This window comes from Oryzias latipes, chromosome 4 (assembly GCF_002234675.1).
Source record: "Oryzias latipes chromosome 4, ASM223467v1".
Lineage (NCBI taxonomy): Eukaryota > Metazoa > Chordata > Actinopteri > Beloniformes > Adrianichthyidae > Oryzias > Oryzias latipes.
The window spans coordinates 24,962,847-24,981,345 of NC_019862.2; the positions used below are offsets into that span (position 1 = coordinate 24,962,847).

Below are 18,499 nucleotides of genomic sequence, written 5' to 3' on the forward strand. Positions count from 1 at the left end.
AAAATTAAAAAGCATTTCTGTTAATCCATTTTAATTGTCAAATGAGACATTTCTAAATGAATTTTGGTACACATTTACCATGGACCTTTTTGAAAATGAAATGTCAAATACCATTTTCATTTTAATTTTAATTAAGTGACAGAATAAGCTGTGTTGAGGAAGGAAATGAAAAAGCATTTTGGTGGATTGCTTTTTCATTTTATTTTTGAGTCAAAAAATGCAGCTTCATTTTGAAAATGAAAAAGCATTTCTGGTTTTGACTTTGCTTTTTATTTATGCTACATAATCGCTTCCATACTTTTGTGATTGAGGCCAAACTTTATTAATTTCAATCATGTTTGAAAATCTTTGGTGTTGGACCGGACGGAAAAGGAAAGGAGGGAAGAAGAGAGAGGGATGTTAGGGGGGGGGGGGGGGGGGGGGGGTGATAGTGGGAGGGGGGGGATAAGACCATGAAGCAGCATAGAGCAGACAAGTTTACTGGTTGTTTATCATTACGGTAAGGTTCAAATGTAGTACAAAAAGGGCCTGTCCACACACACACTGAAATGTTATCAACACACCTGCTAGCTGTAAAAATGTCCACATGTCAACATGTACACATAACAGATAGTGTTCACACACGCATACCTATGCCTTTAAACCAACTAGTGTGAAATCTTTCATTCATTCAATCATGCAAACTAGTAGTGCAAAGGTGAGCTAACACCTGTGCTCAGGTAAGTGTTTATGTTCTTCTAAAATGGATGGTGGAATGTGAAAAGAAGGAGGAGGAGCGCCCAGCCACCCCCAACCCAGACCCCCGCCGCAGCAGCAGCGGCAGCCAGAACCCCCCAACGCCACACGGCAGCAGGCAGGGGACAACCGCCCCCCGGGCGACCAAATCCGCCACCTAGGCCAGGACCAGCAGGACTGCCGCGAGGCCCCCAGAGCCAGAGAGCAGGGAAGCACGGGGGAAAGAGAGCGGCGCCCCAGCCCAACCAGGAGAGCAGCCCCCCCGCCGCGCCGGAAGAGCCCAACGCAGGGCCCCACCCGGGAAGGGCACCCACAGCCCCAGACGAGCACGCCATCACCACCCAGGAGTTCCGGGCATCCCCCGCCCCAACCCCAGGTACGAGCCAGGACCCCCCAAGAGAGACCCGTTCCGCGCTCCAGGCAGCCATCCACCCGGCCCACGGTTGGTCCAGGGAGGAGCAAGGCAGGGCCAGCCACCCCCACCCCGGAGGGGAGCACCCCGGGGAAAAAGGGGGGCCCACAAGGGGTGTTGTAAACATGGCCCGACCAGGCTCGGCCACTGTTGGAAGTTTGGCGGGGCCCAGCGCCCAGGCAAGGACCAGAACCCACCCCCAGGGACACGGACACGGTCAGATGACATTTCTTAGGAAAATTGAAAATTAAAAAAAAAAAATTATTCTCAGGTCTTGCAATCACCCTAAAATGAAGGGGGAAAAAACTTCCTCCTTTAAAAGATTCTTGTTGTAAAAAAGCCAGGCTTTTTTCCCTACAACTCCTAGTTTGTTTGTATTTTTTTTGTTACATCCTTTTTTAGAAAATGCATGAAAATGTCTCTTTAAGCAGCTGTTATACCAGCTTCTGAAACATTCATTCAGTGTTTGCTATAGCTGTACCTCCAATGTTTGTGGTAAAGCTTAACTTTTAACTTTGAAAAATGTTATCAGACTTTTTTTTGCTTTTTGGTCAGCACTTTCAGTGACTGTTGGCTTTCACAGACAGTTTTGAGAGGAATTAAATTCTCCAAGTCAATGTAATATAAGATGTTCTTTTATTGAACATAAAAATAATTACTGATAAACTGTCCTATTCATAAGTATTCAAAAAAATACCCATACACTCAGGAATTACCAATACTACAACTAAGATTCCTCAATAAATCGACTTAATTGATGAATCGATTTATATTACTACTATTCAACCAGAGTAATCTGTCTGAGGAAGATTGTTAGTTGAATTCACCTATACCATTATAACATTATTTCCAAGTAAAATAAATTGACTACATTGGCCTTGGAAAATAACATTTAGACTGAGTAACGATAGGTTTTGGCTATAAAGTAAAAACAACCAAATGCATTACAACACACATGTGATGGCAGCAAAAACTTATCAATCATTCCAGTCCAATTTGTGGAAACACTTTGAATTTTGCAAAGACATGTGACCGTGCAGTGTGGTAGAATGTTCTAATAATGTCTGCATTATTTTGATGTGGAAAAACAATGGCGAGCTAAACTTTAGGAAACTAAAATGTGAATGGATTTAACATGAATAATTGTTTACTTGTGTGTTTGTACACATGTTTATTTTACACTTGATTATCTGCAAGAAATGCAAAGAATCTAGAAAAAAAACGACACATGTTCATTACGCAGATATTTATCTCTGAGTCACACTGGTTGAAGTTTTGGCTAAAGATGTCCTAGATCCATTTTAGGTCAGTGAATGGGATCAATTCAAATTGTTCAAAGCCAATATGGACAATGAATCGCATCAGCAACCACAAATTATGATATGAATCATACTGTTGTTGAAATTAATCATTACACCACAACAAGTGAGTCGTTTGTTTTTCCTGAGTTCAAAGTGATCTTTGCATTTGGTTAAAGTCAACATCTGAATATTGTTTACAACTCTTTGGTAACTATTCATTAATATGGTAAATGAGCAGGTAGGAGCTGACACAAAGGTAATGATTAACAACCTGCTTTAGTCCCCATTTTTCCTTACTTCTTAAGAATCAAATGATCTTTTCTTATATCTACTAATTAACTTCCAGGCAGTTTTTAGTTAGCTCCTCATCTGACCAGCTTTTGTTGTCAAGTCTACCCTCAGTGGCCTGATGCACAGCATCTCAATGAGCACCATCTGGGCATGTCTCCACAACCTTCATTTATGGATCTCAGTTTTCTATTCACCCAAAGAGTGAAAAGTGACAAAGGTTTGGGGCTGATCAGTGTAGTATTTCCCGTACTTTGTCCCTAAACTTGGAGGGGCTGATTCGTGTCCCAGCTACTTCACACTCAGCTGGAAGCCACTCTTGTGAGACATGATGGTCATGACGTGGCGAATATGAAGAGATCAAGTTCTGAGGCTCCTCTATTTAAGGAAAAACCCTTCATTCGGCTCTCCAAACATCATTTTTTGCCTGTGGAACACTTAATTTAGTTTAAGCATTAAAAAAATGTGGCCAGTTTGCAGTTTGTGTATTTCTTTGATTGTGAGAAGTCACAATCCAGCCTCATGTGCAGCCACACTTGTGAGGCACATGTAGCACCAATGCATTCTGATGCGCTGTAGACAACATAGTGGGATTTGGGTCTTCAACATCGAGCAACATATTGCCTTTTGGGGGTTCCACAGGAGTCAAGCTCTTTTGCCTCACAGTGAGAAGGCCCTGGTTTGAATCCCATTTGGGGCCTTTCTGAGTGGAGTTTGAAAGGTTTCTCCCTGTTCCTGCATGGGTTTTCTCTGGGCACGCTGGCTTTCTACCACAGTCAAAAAACATGCTTTATAGATTTGGTTGTGTATCTAAATTGTCCCTTAGGTACACATGTGACTGTGTGTAATTGTATGGCCCTGCCACAGACTGGCAACCAGTTTCCAACATCTCTTGCCCTTTAAAGCCTGCAGCTCTGAAGAGTAATCAGAAATGCATGATAACCTCAATCCCATTTAGGCCAGAGTTACCCTGTTAGTCCTCTGGGATGGATTTTAAAGAACCCCATCCTGTGTCTCCTAGAAATTCTTAAACCTATTCGTGCATTCAGAATAAAGACAGCTGCAGCAATGCCGCTTAGAAAAAACCCTAGTTCCTGAAATGTTTTTTTATGGCAATAGAAAATCATTAAGGCAAAGATACTGGCCTGGTTTCATCACGACACACTCAAACTAAAAACAAGATAACCACATAGACATAAATGCAGTCCCTTTAAGTTCAAACTTCAGCATGACTTCAGTATCTACCCAATAATAAAAATATCATATAAAATGAGCTGGTGGTTTCCTCCTACTCAGACACTAAAAGTAAACACTGCTCTGTAAGTCTGACTGAAGACTGTAGATTAATCAAAAACTGCCTTCCTTCATCTCACATTCAGTAGAAGAACTGTTATTATGCACTGTGTTTGTTCAAAATTTTAAGGAATGGTCATTTCACAGCATTTGTGAGCTTTAACCATTTCAGTGTCAAGCTGCAATGAATGTTTGCAACTGTGCATTTAAACTGATCCAAAACTAGCAGTTTTAAGTCTACCATTGGATGTAAGCTCTTCTTACAAACTTCTTTGGTGTCTCTTTTGCAGGGATGAAGTTCATTGGCTGTCCCTAAAGGCACCAGGTAATCTGTTCAAAAAGAAAAAATGTGTTTCAGCTTAGTGAGAGTTAGGATGGAGAAATTGTGCCGCTGCTCCAATCTGGCTGTGATCCTCTAAACTGAATGACGTCATTTCCACCTTTGCTGGTCCCAAAACAAACAAGATTGGGACAGGTCATGTGCTTTTATCCCTTTAGACACTTACAAGTGTCTCACAAAGAAAAACTGAAATGTCCCACTGGTCTAAGGACCACATCCCTCTGAGCTGTGTTTCTTGTCTCAGCCCAACAAAGCGTCTGCGCCCTCACCGGCGTAAGGTAACAAACTTCCGACATGTGGTCTTCCTGCCCTTTACCTACTGATGCGACTCAGTCTCTCAGACATGATGGACAGGTTTTGAGTCAGCTTCACCATGGCAATGATGATGGTTCCTCCAACTAAAGTGCAGGTTGGCCAGAACAGTGAGTGGAAGACAGCAACTCTGCTGTAAAACTGGGTCAGGATAGCACTCTCAGTCTGGTTTGTTGGGTCCACAAAGCAGTGAAGTGTGTGCTGAGATCTGAGGCGTTCACAAATACTCTCAACAATGGCACGTGTTGATGCGTAGTTCTTGTGACACTTTGGGATGTAGAAACACTGAGGAAAGGGAGGAAAAGAAACGGTGGTAAGGAAAGTCTTGATTTATAGTCACATTTTAATTTTAACAACTAATTATGACTGCTTAAAATTAAAGGTGTGCACACATAATACATGAGAGTACAAGATTTGTTTAGGTGCAGAAACATATTTTATTGACATTATAAGCAATCACTGTTTAATATAATGAAACTAATAAAAATATGCTCTGAAAGATTTGTTATAATTTGCACAAACCTAACACTTTCATTTATAGGTAACATATCAGGTGTAAAATTGGCAATTTTCCCCTAAAATATCTTGTGATTCAATCTTAACCTTTTGGCTTTAAATGTTTAGATTTAATAATCCTATTTGTTGTTTTTTTTATCAATTCCTTAAATTTGCCAAAAAAGGTACAGACAGCTAAACTATAAGGAGAACCATGATTTAAACTTTATATCTATACAACCTGGTAAAGCATTTTAGCACTTTTGGGATTATGTTACCCTATAATCTGACACCACAAACAGAGAGCACCACAAGTTCATTACTGTATTTATGGGTGAGTCATTTGTTTTATTTTACCAAAATGTATAATGTAATATTTTGAAACTCAGACAAACTGCAGCAGTGTAAATATTTATTACAAACAGCCCAGTTAAATATGGAAGAGAACTTTAATATCTTTTACCAAAAAAGTAAGACCTTTTTACTTCTAATGAAGTTCAACTTTTAAATGATGCAACATTTTTGGGGAATATGCCCTTGTGTGATAAGCAGCAGGCAGTATGTGGATTGCACATAGGACAACATTTTCCAAATCATCTCTGCTACCAACACACAACTCATTCTGCCATTACGTTTTTGGTGGCGTTTAGTAGATTGGATTATAGATTAGAACATTTAACAAACAGAAGCCTTGGTCGTGACTGAAAGAAGCAAACACATTTGCAACTCCCTGGCACCTCCTCCTTCTAATGCTGGTCTCTGGCTGGGTCACACATTGCTGTGTGAAGGCATCTCCCATAACCTTTCTGTAAGTCAGCCAGCGTGGTAGTATGGGTCGCCCTAGCATGAACAGCACGCCCAAGATGATCCCGCAGTTGTTCAATGGGGTTGAGGTCAGGACTGCTGGAATGCCATTCCATCTTGTTTACTAAAGTTGTGTTCTTGCTGCATAGAGTTCAGTTCCAGACTATGGATGGGATTTTGTCATTGGTTGCACAATTTTAATTTCAAAATCCTGCTGCGCTGAGATATACTCCAATGGTGACAAGGCCTGTTAGCTTGGTGTGGGAAATACCTGCCCACACATTCCTGTGTCACCAAAGTGTTACCACTGTGTTCCTCACTCTTTCACCTTGTGGCCCAACTGCTGTTGGGAGAATCTGGATGCCATCACTGAACATAAAGTCCTTTCACACATTCAGGTCTTGTGCACGTGTTACCAACTCCAATCCAAACACGCCTGACGGTAAAAGAGGGTTTGCGAGGGATCCTCCACATCAGTGACTGACCCTTCTCACTTAACGGGGTCGCTGCAATGGGCTCCCTGGTCTGGCTCTTTGTCTAGATCTGGGGGGTCCTGTGGTAGTGTATTCTGTGAACTTGAGTGGGGGTGGGGTGGGGGTGGGGGGGTCACTGATGTGGACATGTGCCCATAACATCGTTTCCCCACTTCAGTACGAAGCCAGGTCTCGACATTGCATCATTTTATCATTCTTTTTATCATCTATGTGCGTGTGTGTGTGTGTGGGGGGGGGGGGGGGGGGCATTGTGCGGTTCGTAAAAAAAATATTTGTTTGTCTTGTTTTTTTTTTGTTTTTTTTTTATTTGATTATTTTTTTATGTAGGAAGGGGAAAGGTGAGTCTTATTGGACTGTAGTCTTCTTAGGACACCACTTTGCAGCCTTCCTCTGACATCCCCAGTGATATGGATCTTGACATTCACTTTGGTGAAAGTATTGTGGCTCACTACAACATTATTGTAACTTGATTTTCCTGAACAGCAGCTTAAAAATTTCCTTTTACAGTAGTCTTTTACCCTGGTCCTCAGAATCTTAGCATTCTTTTCCCAAACATCCAGGACATGGATGTGTGGAAAACAAGCAGGATGCTTGGGGCGTCTTATAGGACATAGTTCAGGTGTGTTTAGTCAGACTGCAGATCCCCTGAATTGACCAATGAGCAGAAATAGCAGGAAGGACAAGCTTGAAAACACAGAATTAGGTTTTAAGGTCCAGTGTTGACGACAACAAGGACCCTATCCAGACCACTTACAATTCCAATTGTTGGATTCTGAGGAGATACTTGGACGTTAACCCGGAAAAGAGTTTATCAAACTTTCCTGGGCTGCACATCTTTAGTCTTGCTATGGCTAAAATGGTCTGATAAAAATAACCAGAGAAATTGAACTTTATTTAAGCTAAATCCACTTTCTTCCTCTTTGTCCTAAAGTCCAGATTGTTGTTAAACTTTCTCATTTCTTTGGTACTATTACACATTTTTTTCTATATTTGAAACATGTTAAGTTTATTGTAAATGTAAACAGTTCATCAGTTTGAATAGTTTAGCTCTAAATCTGTGCTGCTCCCAGACTGTTTTGGGTGTCTGATGCTGACCTAAAACACTCTGGGTCTTTAGTTTTCTCCAGTAGATGTGGTTTAGTGAGTGAACATATGAGCTTTTCTGGGAGCAAATGGTTGACAAGCTACATGAAAGTTCTTTGAGTGACAAAGAGGTAGAAAACCCTGCTTGGAACCCTTTAACATCACCTGAAGTAGCTATAAAAAATAACAGGATCTAAGAAGCTCTCTCAAACTCAGACAATACTTATTTCTCCTCTGCATACATGCAAAAGATGCAGGTCCAGCAAAAACAGAAGTGCTGCTGGTACCTCAGGATTGTTGTCCTGAGTGTCCTCATTGTGCAGCAGTCGCACCACCTTTTCTGTCGAGTTGAGGCTCACAAAGACTTGAAGACATGGGTACCGGGAGCTTTTCCAGCACTCTGCCCCACAGCTGTACGAACAGTTCACATCCCACACAATGGTGGCATTCACAACTGTGCATGTGTCCTCCTCTGTCCATAAACTGTAAGAAAAAGGGTGTTTTAACTAATATTATTTCTTTCCAGCCATGTGAATAAAATGTTTTAAAGATTTAAGACACATCATCCCATCTGTCATTTACATCCTTAAAAATTTTGAGTTGTTTGTGAAATCTTCAGCTGGAGTAACTGAGGGATTGAAAAGATGTAGTTTCATTGGGTCAACAGGAGTGCAGTGAGCTAAATGGATCTTATGCTATGTATGTTCACACCAGGCATGTGACGCGTGTTCAAGAACATGCTCAAAGCATTCACATTGGACTGCCACTACCTGATACTAGCGCATGTACACTATATTACCAAAAGTATTTGCTCACCTGCCTTGACTCACATATGAACTGAAGTGCTTCCCATTCTTAACCACACAGTTCAATATGATGTCAGTCCACCTTTTGCCGTTATTACAGCTTCAACTCTTCTGGGATTCTGTCCACAAGATTGAGGAGTTTTTGTATGAGTTTTTGACCATCATGGCTGAGTTGCTGTTGTTCCCCAAACTCTTCCACTTTCTTATGGTAGAGTTCACAGGAGCGATGAAATTTCACCACTGGATTTATTCCACGCTGGAATTCACTGAGCTCCTGAGAGCGGCCCATTCTTTCACAAATGTTTGTAAAAACTGTCTGCATGCCTGAGGGCCTGGTTTCATACACCTGTGGCCAGGGCGAGTGATTAGGACACCGGATTCTGATCATTTGGATGGGTGAGCCAATACTTTTGGTACCTTCAGTTGGAAGAGGCTTGGTGTTAAATGTCAAAGCGGTGCAAATCTCGCAAATCTTGCTTAAGGCTTTTACTTTCACAGCTCTATTCTGATACATGAAAGACTTTGTGTGCTGTAATTCTGGCTACGTACAAACCGCAATTATTAATTTCTCCTTCATGATCAATTTTCAAGTGAATGGCACTTCTGTGAATTAAAAGTGGCACCATTCAAAGCCCAGTCCCTGATTGGTCAAAGTTCAACCTGGTTTGACCTTCAACACTCGCTCAATGGACACAAGCCCAAAAACGGTCATTGAAACTTGCACAGCAACACACGGACGCAAGAGTTTTAGACACGAAAGTCAAAAGGCGCACATATATATTTATGTAAGTTAAAATTGGCTTTTAATTTGAAGTGGTTGCTTAAATGTGCGTTGCCAAGGCCGGTGTGAATGTAGCTTCACAGGTTTTGATAAAGAATACATTACTGTAGTCGTGACATAAACGACTCTAACGCTCGAGGAGAAGAACTAGAGAGAGGAACTCTGAAAATGAAAGGTGACAACGATTTTACTGAGATGTTGCTGAAGTCACCTGTCAAAGTAGGAACGTAGAACAGTGATTCCCAGAACAAAATACATCATCACAGACAGGAGGATCATGCTAACGCCCAGCAGGATAGCTCTGTCTTCTCCAGCCCTCAGTGCTGTCACCGTTTTCCGTCTGTCCAGAACCTCAAAGTCTCGAATCCTCTGGTAGATTGATCTGAGAAGAGTCCATACTGAAGCTCAAATAGAGTTTTAACCAAGGCTCTAAAAGTCTCAGCTGTGAATAGTCAATAGGTACAACAGGTCATTCTTGAACTGACATAATTTAGATCACAGAGAGGTGAAAATAAAATCCTACCTTTGGTCAGTACTTCCCTCTGTGACTCGGGTTCCTACCCACAGAAACATTGTCTTTAGTTACAATGACAGAGTGCTGGAGTTGCTAAAATTATTGGCCCACCTGTAAAACAGCAAGCAACATTTATCATCAATAGAATTGATCATTGTCCAAAGAAAACAGCATTAAACTGCTCCAGAATTTAACTTCACGTGTTCTCATGAAAATTTGGAAGGCTGGATCACATTACACACGAAAAAGTATTTGATTTGATTTGATTTTCTATTTCAACAGCATTGAGAAATGTTCCTGTCTTGTGTGACAGGATTCCGTTAACTTTCATAGTGCACTGACAGCCTTCCAAACCCAAACCTAGGCAGACAGACTGGTGTGGGAACGACCCAAACTAACCAATGACAAATTTTAAATGGCTACCATAGAAACGTATACAATCTGTAGGGGAATAGAGGAAATAAACACAGACACTTTTCAGGGAACTTTGTCTGTGTTTATGTTTGTGTTTTTTGCTTCATATTATAGACTTTAGGCATATCATAGGTTTTTCAGTTTTTAAGGCTTCATTCTTCCATCAAAACATTTAGCTATGCATTCACAAATCCATCCATCCTTTAATTCATTCATTCATTCATTCATTCATTCATTCATTCATTCATTCATTCATTCATTCATTCATTCATTCATTCATTCATTCATTCATTCATTCATTCATTCATTTATTCATTTATTCATTTATTCATCCATAATGAGGTTTAAACGCAAACACCTTGGAAAGTAAAAGCGTGTCTTGCTAAGTATGCACTACTGTGCATACATGTAAATGTTTATTTGTGTGCGCACAATTCAAGTGGTGCATGCTTTACATGCTGGCATCTTACCTGTGATCTGAAGTACTTCTGATGTAGCTCAGATAAATGTGACGCCATCGGTTTATGGTGGAAAAACATGGACTTTAAAATAACTGTAAGCATTTCTGCAGGGGTTTGCTGTAGGGGCTGCATGGAGGCATTGTCACACTCCTGGATGTACCTGTATGAAGACAGGAATGGAAACCGTCAATCCTAGGGACTACTGAGCACACATCTGTCATTGTGTTACAGCATGACCTTGGCAAAACTGATGAATCCATGTTTAAAAGCACACCATATGTATTCTACTGAAGCCAAATCAATAAAGCCATGTTTGCTTCTGATCCCATTCTGAGTAAGATCAAATGAAAAATAAACTCTCACCCCAGCTGAAGGAAAGGTAAGAAAGTCCAGTCTTATTGATATTTCTGTTCATGTAGGCCTACATGTTTTTAACAAACAGCTGCACTAATTATAACACGTGTGTTAGCGGACAAGTGAATAGGCTTATGAAGATGTGCATGTTTGTGTGTGAGTGAGCATTTGAGTGTGTGCTAAGATGTGCTACAGTGTTACTGTATGTGAAAGCGAGGGCTAGAAACTCCACAGCTCCACCCTGAACCCCCAAGAAACTGTTCATTATACTTTCCCAAATTAAGAGGTGGTTTAAGAATTGTGGAGAAGGAAGGAGCCAAAAGCAAAAGTCTTGACTTGTGACAGCAATGCCACGACTTTAAGTCGAGTAACCTCAAATATAACATAAAAAAACCTTTAACACAAACAAAACTGTTGAAAATGTGAAACAAATGAGGAAAAAAAATTAAAGCAGAGAACTCTATATTGAAAAGCTCTAAACCTGTTTATGATCTGAAAAAATGTAACAGGGATCAGACATGAAAGAGACTAAGAATCGAAAGCTGACAGAAAAATTGAATTATACATAGTCCTTTAATAACTCACATTATAACAAGGACAGACTGTACATTCAAGTAAAAACGAAACATTTTAAATTGAAAAAAAAAACAAGAAAAGAATCAGAACAAAAACATAGCGAAAAGCAGCATGTCAACCAGATGGCATTTAAAATTGAAACACATTGTTATTGTCATCCCCAATACAACACAGAACTCTCTCCAGAGCCCAAACGCATTTAAACTTTTCAAGGTCACTGATCAACTTTAAAAAAGCAACTTTAACATTTACACGACTTTTCAGAAGAGAAAAAAACACTAACCAATAGAGAGAAAACAATTATTTCTCGTTAACCAAATTGCAAGTTTAGCTTGTGCAAAATAAAACTAAGAAACATGTGTGCATGTTTCCGACGGACAGTTTACTTGAGACCAAAAACAAACAATGGGAAAGAAAACACCTCCCCTAGTCTGCGACACCAATATTCCAACACCGCAAACAAACCCCTATGCCTGTAACACTGAATTACCAAGTGTGCGAGAGTTACAGATGCCACACAAAATCCCCCTTGACTAATTGAGTTGGAACAAAGTGAGCTTTGTATCTGTTTGCAGCTATGGCACCATGTACAATTCTCCATTGGGGATCAGCTGTTTGTTTCTCAATGGGCAACTTGTACAGAGAACGCCAGTGTCCTTTTAGAGTACGCCCTGTGCCAAAAACCTCAGTCCAATTAGAAGCGTCCATATCCGCCAACGACTGAAAATGTCAAACTTTCACACACGTGGTGTACAGTGTCTTCTTTGCAATGGTCTCGAATTCCCTGTCACCTGCATGATTAAAGGTAATCAATTTGTTCTCATCCTCTATCCAATTGTCAACATTTGGGGAGCCATCAAAGATGGAAAAACGTATTGTGAGGAGACAGTCCAGCAGACATTGGAGAGTCAAAGAAAATTTTTCCACTGGACAGGAACCGATTTCATGACGTCCTCCACTACTCTAGCCAGGAGCCTAGGTCACAGACAAACACATTGACTCATGGCCTCCAGGGCTGGAAGAGACCCACAGAGCTTTGGCATTTGTCTCAGAATAATCAGCCACCTTCTTCCAGTAAAGCCCAACAGGACTGACCCCAGTCTGTTTGCTGCCATGTACAAATACAGAAAACTGTCCCCTACTGAATGCACTGTCACATGCACAGCTGCACATGCACGTGCACGTTTGCCCCCACCTTGAGCATGCCATAAGTCAAGCCACTTGTATGGTAGACCACCCATAATTTCTTCATGGAAGGCGGGTTGTCGGTCGTCACAGTGACGCCTTTGGGGTCAGATGCATAAACACACACATTCCCAAATACATACCACAAGATGCCTGACCTTCATCCCGTTCTACATCACTTCTTCACCTAGAGAGATTGTGATTTATGCTCGTGGGGCCTGCGGTTTGTGAAAAGCATGTGCTCACAACGTGACTGTAGCAAATGGACTGACATCTCAGATCTCAGAGCTGATGTCATGGTTCTGGTTTTGGCAGATTACTTAGATGCCATTTGCTTGCTGTGCAGCGTCTCTTTGTTCTCACAGTGGGTGAAATACAGCTGCTCTGCTTTGTTTTCATCAAAGAGCAGCTTCTAAAGCTATGTACACGCCGCGCATTTGACAAACATTCAAGAACGTGGGTTCTTAAATGCGCGTTGGCCCATCGTGTTTACACTGGACAAGCAGGGAGGGGCTTCTGCTTAATTCCACCATAAATTACAAATAAATTCTTTAAAAATCTGACAATGTAATTTTCTGGATTTTTCTTTCTCATTTTGTCTATCAAAAGTTGTATCTATGATAAAAATTACAGGCCTCTCTCATCTTTTTAAGTGGGAGAACTGGCACACCCATGCCTGACTAAATACTTTTTGCCCCACTGTAACTTAAGACAATATTAAAGGAAATACAAGTGTATAGCATGAATCATAATGGCCCAAATCAGTGTTACACTAATATTACATGCAACAAGTATCTCCGATGTCAAATAAACTGTTCTGCTTCTTTTTCTCTTCTTTTAAAATATGTTATTTTTAAAAAAAGCAGAGATGTGGTGAGGTTTGTAAGTGATAAGGCAATAAATACTGCTCGTAAATAAAGACCAAACGCCTCTCCTTCTGGACCAAAGTCTTGATGACTTGGGTTCCATGTCCTCCTTTTAGTTGTAGAGGCTTTTTGAAACTTTTTTTTAAAACTTTGAAACTTAAAGCACTTAACCCGTTGAAAATCTATAGAATACCCCCTTGTTCAAAGCAGTCTTTTTCCATTCAGTTCTTTCTTTTCTCCAGCTGCTGAATGTTTGTGGAAACTTTCCACTCTCTTTGTTTTCCAGCTCATTTTAGGATTGCTTTATTTTGAAATCCATCTAATTTTGCCGATCAAAAACGTTTTTGTGGAAAGACCTAGATATACGGTTGAAATATTTTCAAGATAGAACCTGATTTACTGTCAACAGTTTTTGAACAGATTCCTAATCCTCTTCCTGGCCCACTTTGTCACACTAATGCAGTAAGCACTAAGCCAGCTACAATTTTAAACAAAACCCATGACCATTTCTGCTCACCCGAATACGTTTTTAAGCAGCTGCAGATCACTGAATGCAAAGAAATGAGAGCCCAGAGTCTGGGTTTTATAAACATGAAAAGCTCACATGGATGGATTTTTATGAAGTTTCAGAGAATTTTCTCTTTGGTCTCCACTGGCAGATAGAATAAAAATGGGGTCATGTTTTGTTATGAGGAGCTGCTGTCCTCATCTGCCTACTTTAGAGAATGCAGAACTTCACCTCATTCAGGGTCTAATCTGCTCCACCAGAACATTCCTGCTGTGAAACAAGATCTGGAAAAAGTAAGTCAAGATGTTTGTGGACTTGTGCTGCAGCAATTTTGGGCAGATGTAAAAAGGATTCTGTTTTTTCCTTTAATTGTTTTTTTTTCTTTTAGCAGATGTTTCCACAGGATGTGTGAGAAGAACTTATGATGTTTTCAGGAGAAGTGAACATGTGACTGAAGGAGCTGAGGAAGCAGAAAGATGAAATATCCTCAAAAGGATGTTCTTTGAGCTCTGCACCACAAACAAAATGTCCTACTCAGGTCCGAAAACATCTTCAGATCATCTTCTGACTATCTTGGATCCATCAAAGTGGTTCTGACAAACAGCGTTGCAGGACCTGGAAAAAGTTTTTTAATGCAGAAGTTCACTCTGGACGGGACCGTGTGTTTGGAGAACCTAAACATCAGTGCTAAGGAAGGAGGAACCACAGCACAAACAAACAAAGGAGCAGCAGGGTTTTCTAATGCTACGTATACAAGAGGCATGTGATGCCTGGTGTCAGCATCCAGTCAACACGGGCCAAACCCGCCCATCCCCAGTAAGCAGTGCCCGACTGGGCATACCAAGCCCAGGCAGCTAGGAGGAGCCAGAAAAGGAAGGCCAGGGTACAAGAAGGGCCACCACTCCGGTAGCCCAAACACAAATACCCCAGCCTAGGGTGAGAACACGCTCATAAACAGCTAAAATGTAGAAGTAATACATAGAAAATGTAAAAATATTTTAAAAAAGTAAAAATTATAAAAGTATTAATTCAAATGAATGAATGCATAAAAAGTAAAACTTGAATACCAAGCATAAAACAAACATGATAAAATACAGAATAAAAGAATAAACAACAACCCACATATAAGTTCTACTTAAAAGCTGAATTGAATAGATGTGTCATTAAATTAATTTTCAAAAACCTCAATGAATAAGGCCCTCATGTCCTCAGGCAGTCTGTTTCTCATAAAATGCAAAAATCTGGAAGCGCAGAAGCAAATATTGTTGAGGGATATAGAATCTCCAGTGTTGCAGTATGTTCTGGATGAGTTAAGACCTTAGAGAGAATTATTCATCAAAACTTGTCATCACAGTTTTGCTGTTTTGGCCATTTTTTACATTTTTAACATAAATGTCTCTCAAGAGCTCAAATTTGGCTGTCGTCTTTCTTTCCAACCTCCAGCTGCTGCTCCCTGGTGACAGCGGACACTGAGAGGTCCAACTACCCCATTTTTTTCCCCCATCTTTCACTTCATAGCACAGTCATAAACTGACTAGCTGTTGAGTGTGCAGCCTGAACATCCTTGCGTCATAGAAAATTACATGGACCTCGTGTGTAATACATGTACGGCCGAATCCGAATTCTTGCCCGACCTAAAACGGATGAAGGAATGATACACAGATTCATACAATTGACTGAAAGTGAGCACGCCTGGTTGGGTTAAAGAGTTTGATTGACAAATTCATTAGCCAAGGATGACATTTGTTGAACTGGCACGTTAGAAGAGTTCTCTCACAAATACAGAGAGATTCACAAATGAGAGGCGATTCGTAAATACACATTCTGTAATTCGTATGATCTGATCATAATTATGTTTGTGAAACACTCCATGTGGATTTGTGAATTTATATTACATGTTTCCATAAATATATGTTTGTGAATCAGAGAGTATGTATTTGTGAAACATTTCTTATTATTGAGACTGAATTAACTCTATACGTGTCCAACACCTGCAGTTGGAAGAGGCTTAATGTGAAATGTCAAAGCAGCTCAATTCTCGCGCATCTTCCTCCTGGCTTTTTTTTTTTATCTATGTTTCGACAAATGAAAGACTTGGTATCATAGAATTCCAGACGAGCACAATAATACTTTCTCCTCTATGATACATTTTTAAAATGGTTGCCACTTTCGTTAATTAAAAAGGACGCCATCCATACGTCACTACCAAATCTGTGTCCCTGATTCAAAGTTCACCGTCATTTGACTTCATTCCACATGTATTGTGTGGCTGTGCGTGAAAGTTTGGAACACGGGAAAACATGTGTTTACTGGCGTTTTCATAGACTTTTAATTGAAAGTGGTCGCTTGACCACACAATACCGTGGGCTGTGTGTACATAGCTTTAGAGAGCAGGTGTTACCTTATTATATAGCGTTAGGCTTTGTTGTAGCCTAACCCTACAACAGGGTAGGTGAGGCTTTGTTTAGTTTTTCATTGGAGTCTTAGAAAACCAAGCCCAAAGACCTCACTCGGGCCGACTGGCAAAACATATGAGAAACACTGCAATAAACAATACTCATGAATAAATTAGATAAACAAAAACAACATTAAAAATCACAAAAAATGGAACACATAAACTAGAAACCTAAACTCCCATGGGGTACTTTACCACAGAGTGCCACTTGCTTATCGTAGATGGAACCATTACGATATTTAGAATAAAACTAACCACCCCCCCAAAAAAGGTGGTGTGACCTGGACACCTTTGGCAATGTTTTGCTGTGATCATAGCAAGAGTTTTGCTGCAGATCGGCAGAGACAGCTGCTGCTGATTGTTTGGATCAGACTTGTTGGCTCCTGACAGCGGGGTGCACTAATTGAGTAATCCAGACAGTGGAGAAGTCATTCTAGTGCAGGTAATTCAATTATCAGCAATGCTGCAGGCTCTGCGGGTTCATTCACTCAGTCAGTGCCGCCACACATTAAGCAAGAAAAAAAGGTCATTTTCTTCTCTTTTCTGAGACAGGGGTTTATTATCAAAAGTTTTATTCTTCTTTTTCTGTTTATGACTGCAAAAAGACGTGCCTAAAAATAGAAAGAGAACACAAATTTTAAGGAAAAATCACTAGAAAGTTGTAACATTGTCTGCCCAAGCAGCAAATCATTTTTACTTGACAAGAAATCTTTTACTAAGTAATAAAAATCTACACAAGCATTCAACAAGGGAAAAATAAACTTAAAGAGCAATTGGAATTACTTCAAATTGAATGTTATATAGCCCAATAATTCATTTTTTTGTGCTAGTTTTAACCAAATGATTTGTGTTTTTACAGTCTTTATGTAGTTGTAGATACATTTCTTATTTCCAGATTGAATGAGATAAAAATTCTCAACTGTACCGAAAAGCTTGGAAAGGTGAAACGTAAAGATAAGTTAAAATGACGTAAAGCATGGTAAAATCAAGGTTCTACCGTTTTGCAAGCATCAAATACTTTGCAGTGAACAAGATGGCACGGCTTCTGTTTGGGTTTAAATGAAATTCAACTTAATAACCAAGTAAACAATAAACACAGAGGTTAAAACCAGCTATTCTGCTTTCTAACTCATTACAGAAAAAACATTGTTTTTTTTCTGGAAGAGTTGGAACTTTTTTTTCCATCAGTTTGCAAGCTTGCATCCCAACGCACAAGCTCTGATGGCTCATCTTGATGAAGGCAGGATGTAACAATGTGTTTCCTGTCACAGTTGATGTCAGTGACCCACACAGACAACTATCACAGCCGCAACATCCTGGCCAGCATGGAAGTCAAACCTCACAAACGCCACGTTTTATTCCAATTGTGTCAACTCGCACTACTTACTTAAATCAGAAACCCTTCAGGTTGCTGGTGTTTATGTCCATACGTCCATGTGAAGTCCTCAGTCGTGATGAGTCTTCTGGGATGAGTCCCCCCCCACCACCACCACCACCACCTCCTCCTCCCTCAGCACTAAATTAGGACCAGAGAAGCACTGGCAGCGCTCAGCATGCCTCCCATTCTCCATACAGAGCAACAGCCAGAGGACTTGCTGCCCCACGCGCCACACACTCCTTAGTAGCAAATGATGATGGCTGTGAGTGGTGTTGATGAGGGGGTTCAGCAGAGAAAAAGAAAACAGACTGCCAAATTAAACGAGCTCTAACAACTTTTCGTATTGCACAGAAGCCTTACATGAACGGAAGAGAGATAAATCTCAGGTGATTTGGTTTATTTTCTATTGACTCTGAGGGTTAAATCAAACTCTGAACATACTTTTGTCTGATGAAGTCCAGTGGTGATTCCTGCTTCTCAGCTCTGACCTTGTTCAGTCTAAAGGGAGATATGTGCCCTTCTGCCCCCGAGTGCTCCGTCATCCTCACCAGCCCAACGCCTGTTTTGTCTATTTTTAGGATCAGAGAAGTTTAAAAAAAGAAAAAACAAATGACTTTTGAATGTTTTTCACAGACCTCCATTGG

At 40.5% G+C, this 18,499-nt stretch overlaps 1 protein-coding gene across 1 annotated transcript; it reads right to left on the reverse strand.

The window, feature by feature from the left end:
- Positions 1-1,525: 1,525 nt before the first annotated feature.
- Positions 1,526-17,956, reverse strand: LOC101158266 (calcium-activated potassium channel subunit beta-2). Its single transcript, XM_011474339.3, has 6 exons — positions 17,865-17,956; positions 10,543-10,693; positions 9,668-9,769; positions 9,356-9,526; positions 7,845-8,040; positions 1,526-4,966 (listed from the first exon to the last, which is right to left on the reverse strand). Exons 3-6 carry the CDS (start codon positions 9,715-9,717, stop codon positions 4,682-4,684), a joined length of 702 nt encoding a protein of 233 aa, XP_011472641.1. The 5' UTR covers positions 9,718-9,769; positions 10,543-10,693; positions 17,865-17,956; the 3' UTR covers positions 1,526-4,681.
- Between the last annotated feature and the right edge of the window lie 543 nt (positions 17,957-18,499).

What these genes read in the sequence shown, in the direction of transcription:
- LOC101158266 (XM_011474339.3), bottom strand. Translation starts at nt 9,717, where the DNA reads ATGTTTCTGTGGGTAGGAACCCGAGTCACAGAGGGAAGTACTGACCAA. An exon ending in GAGGGAAGTACTGACCAAAG is followed by an intron (nt 9,527 to 9,667) that starts GTAGGATTTTAT and finishes GACTCTTCTCAG; the next exon opens with ATCAATCTACCAGAGGATTC. An exon ending in CTCAGGACAACAATCCTGAG is followed by an intron (nt 4,967 to 7,844) that starts GTACCAGCAGCA and finishes CCCTTTCCTCAG; the next exon opens with TGTTTCTACATCCCAAAGTG.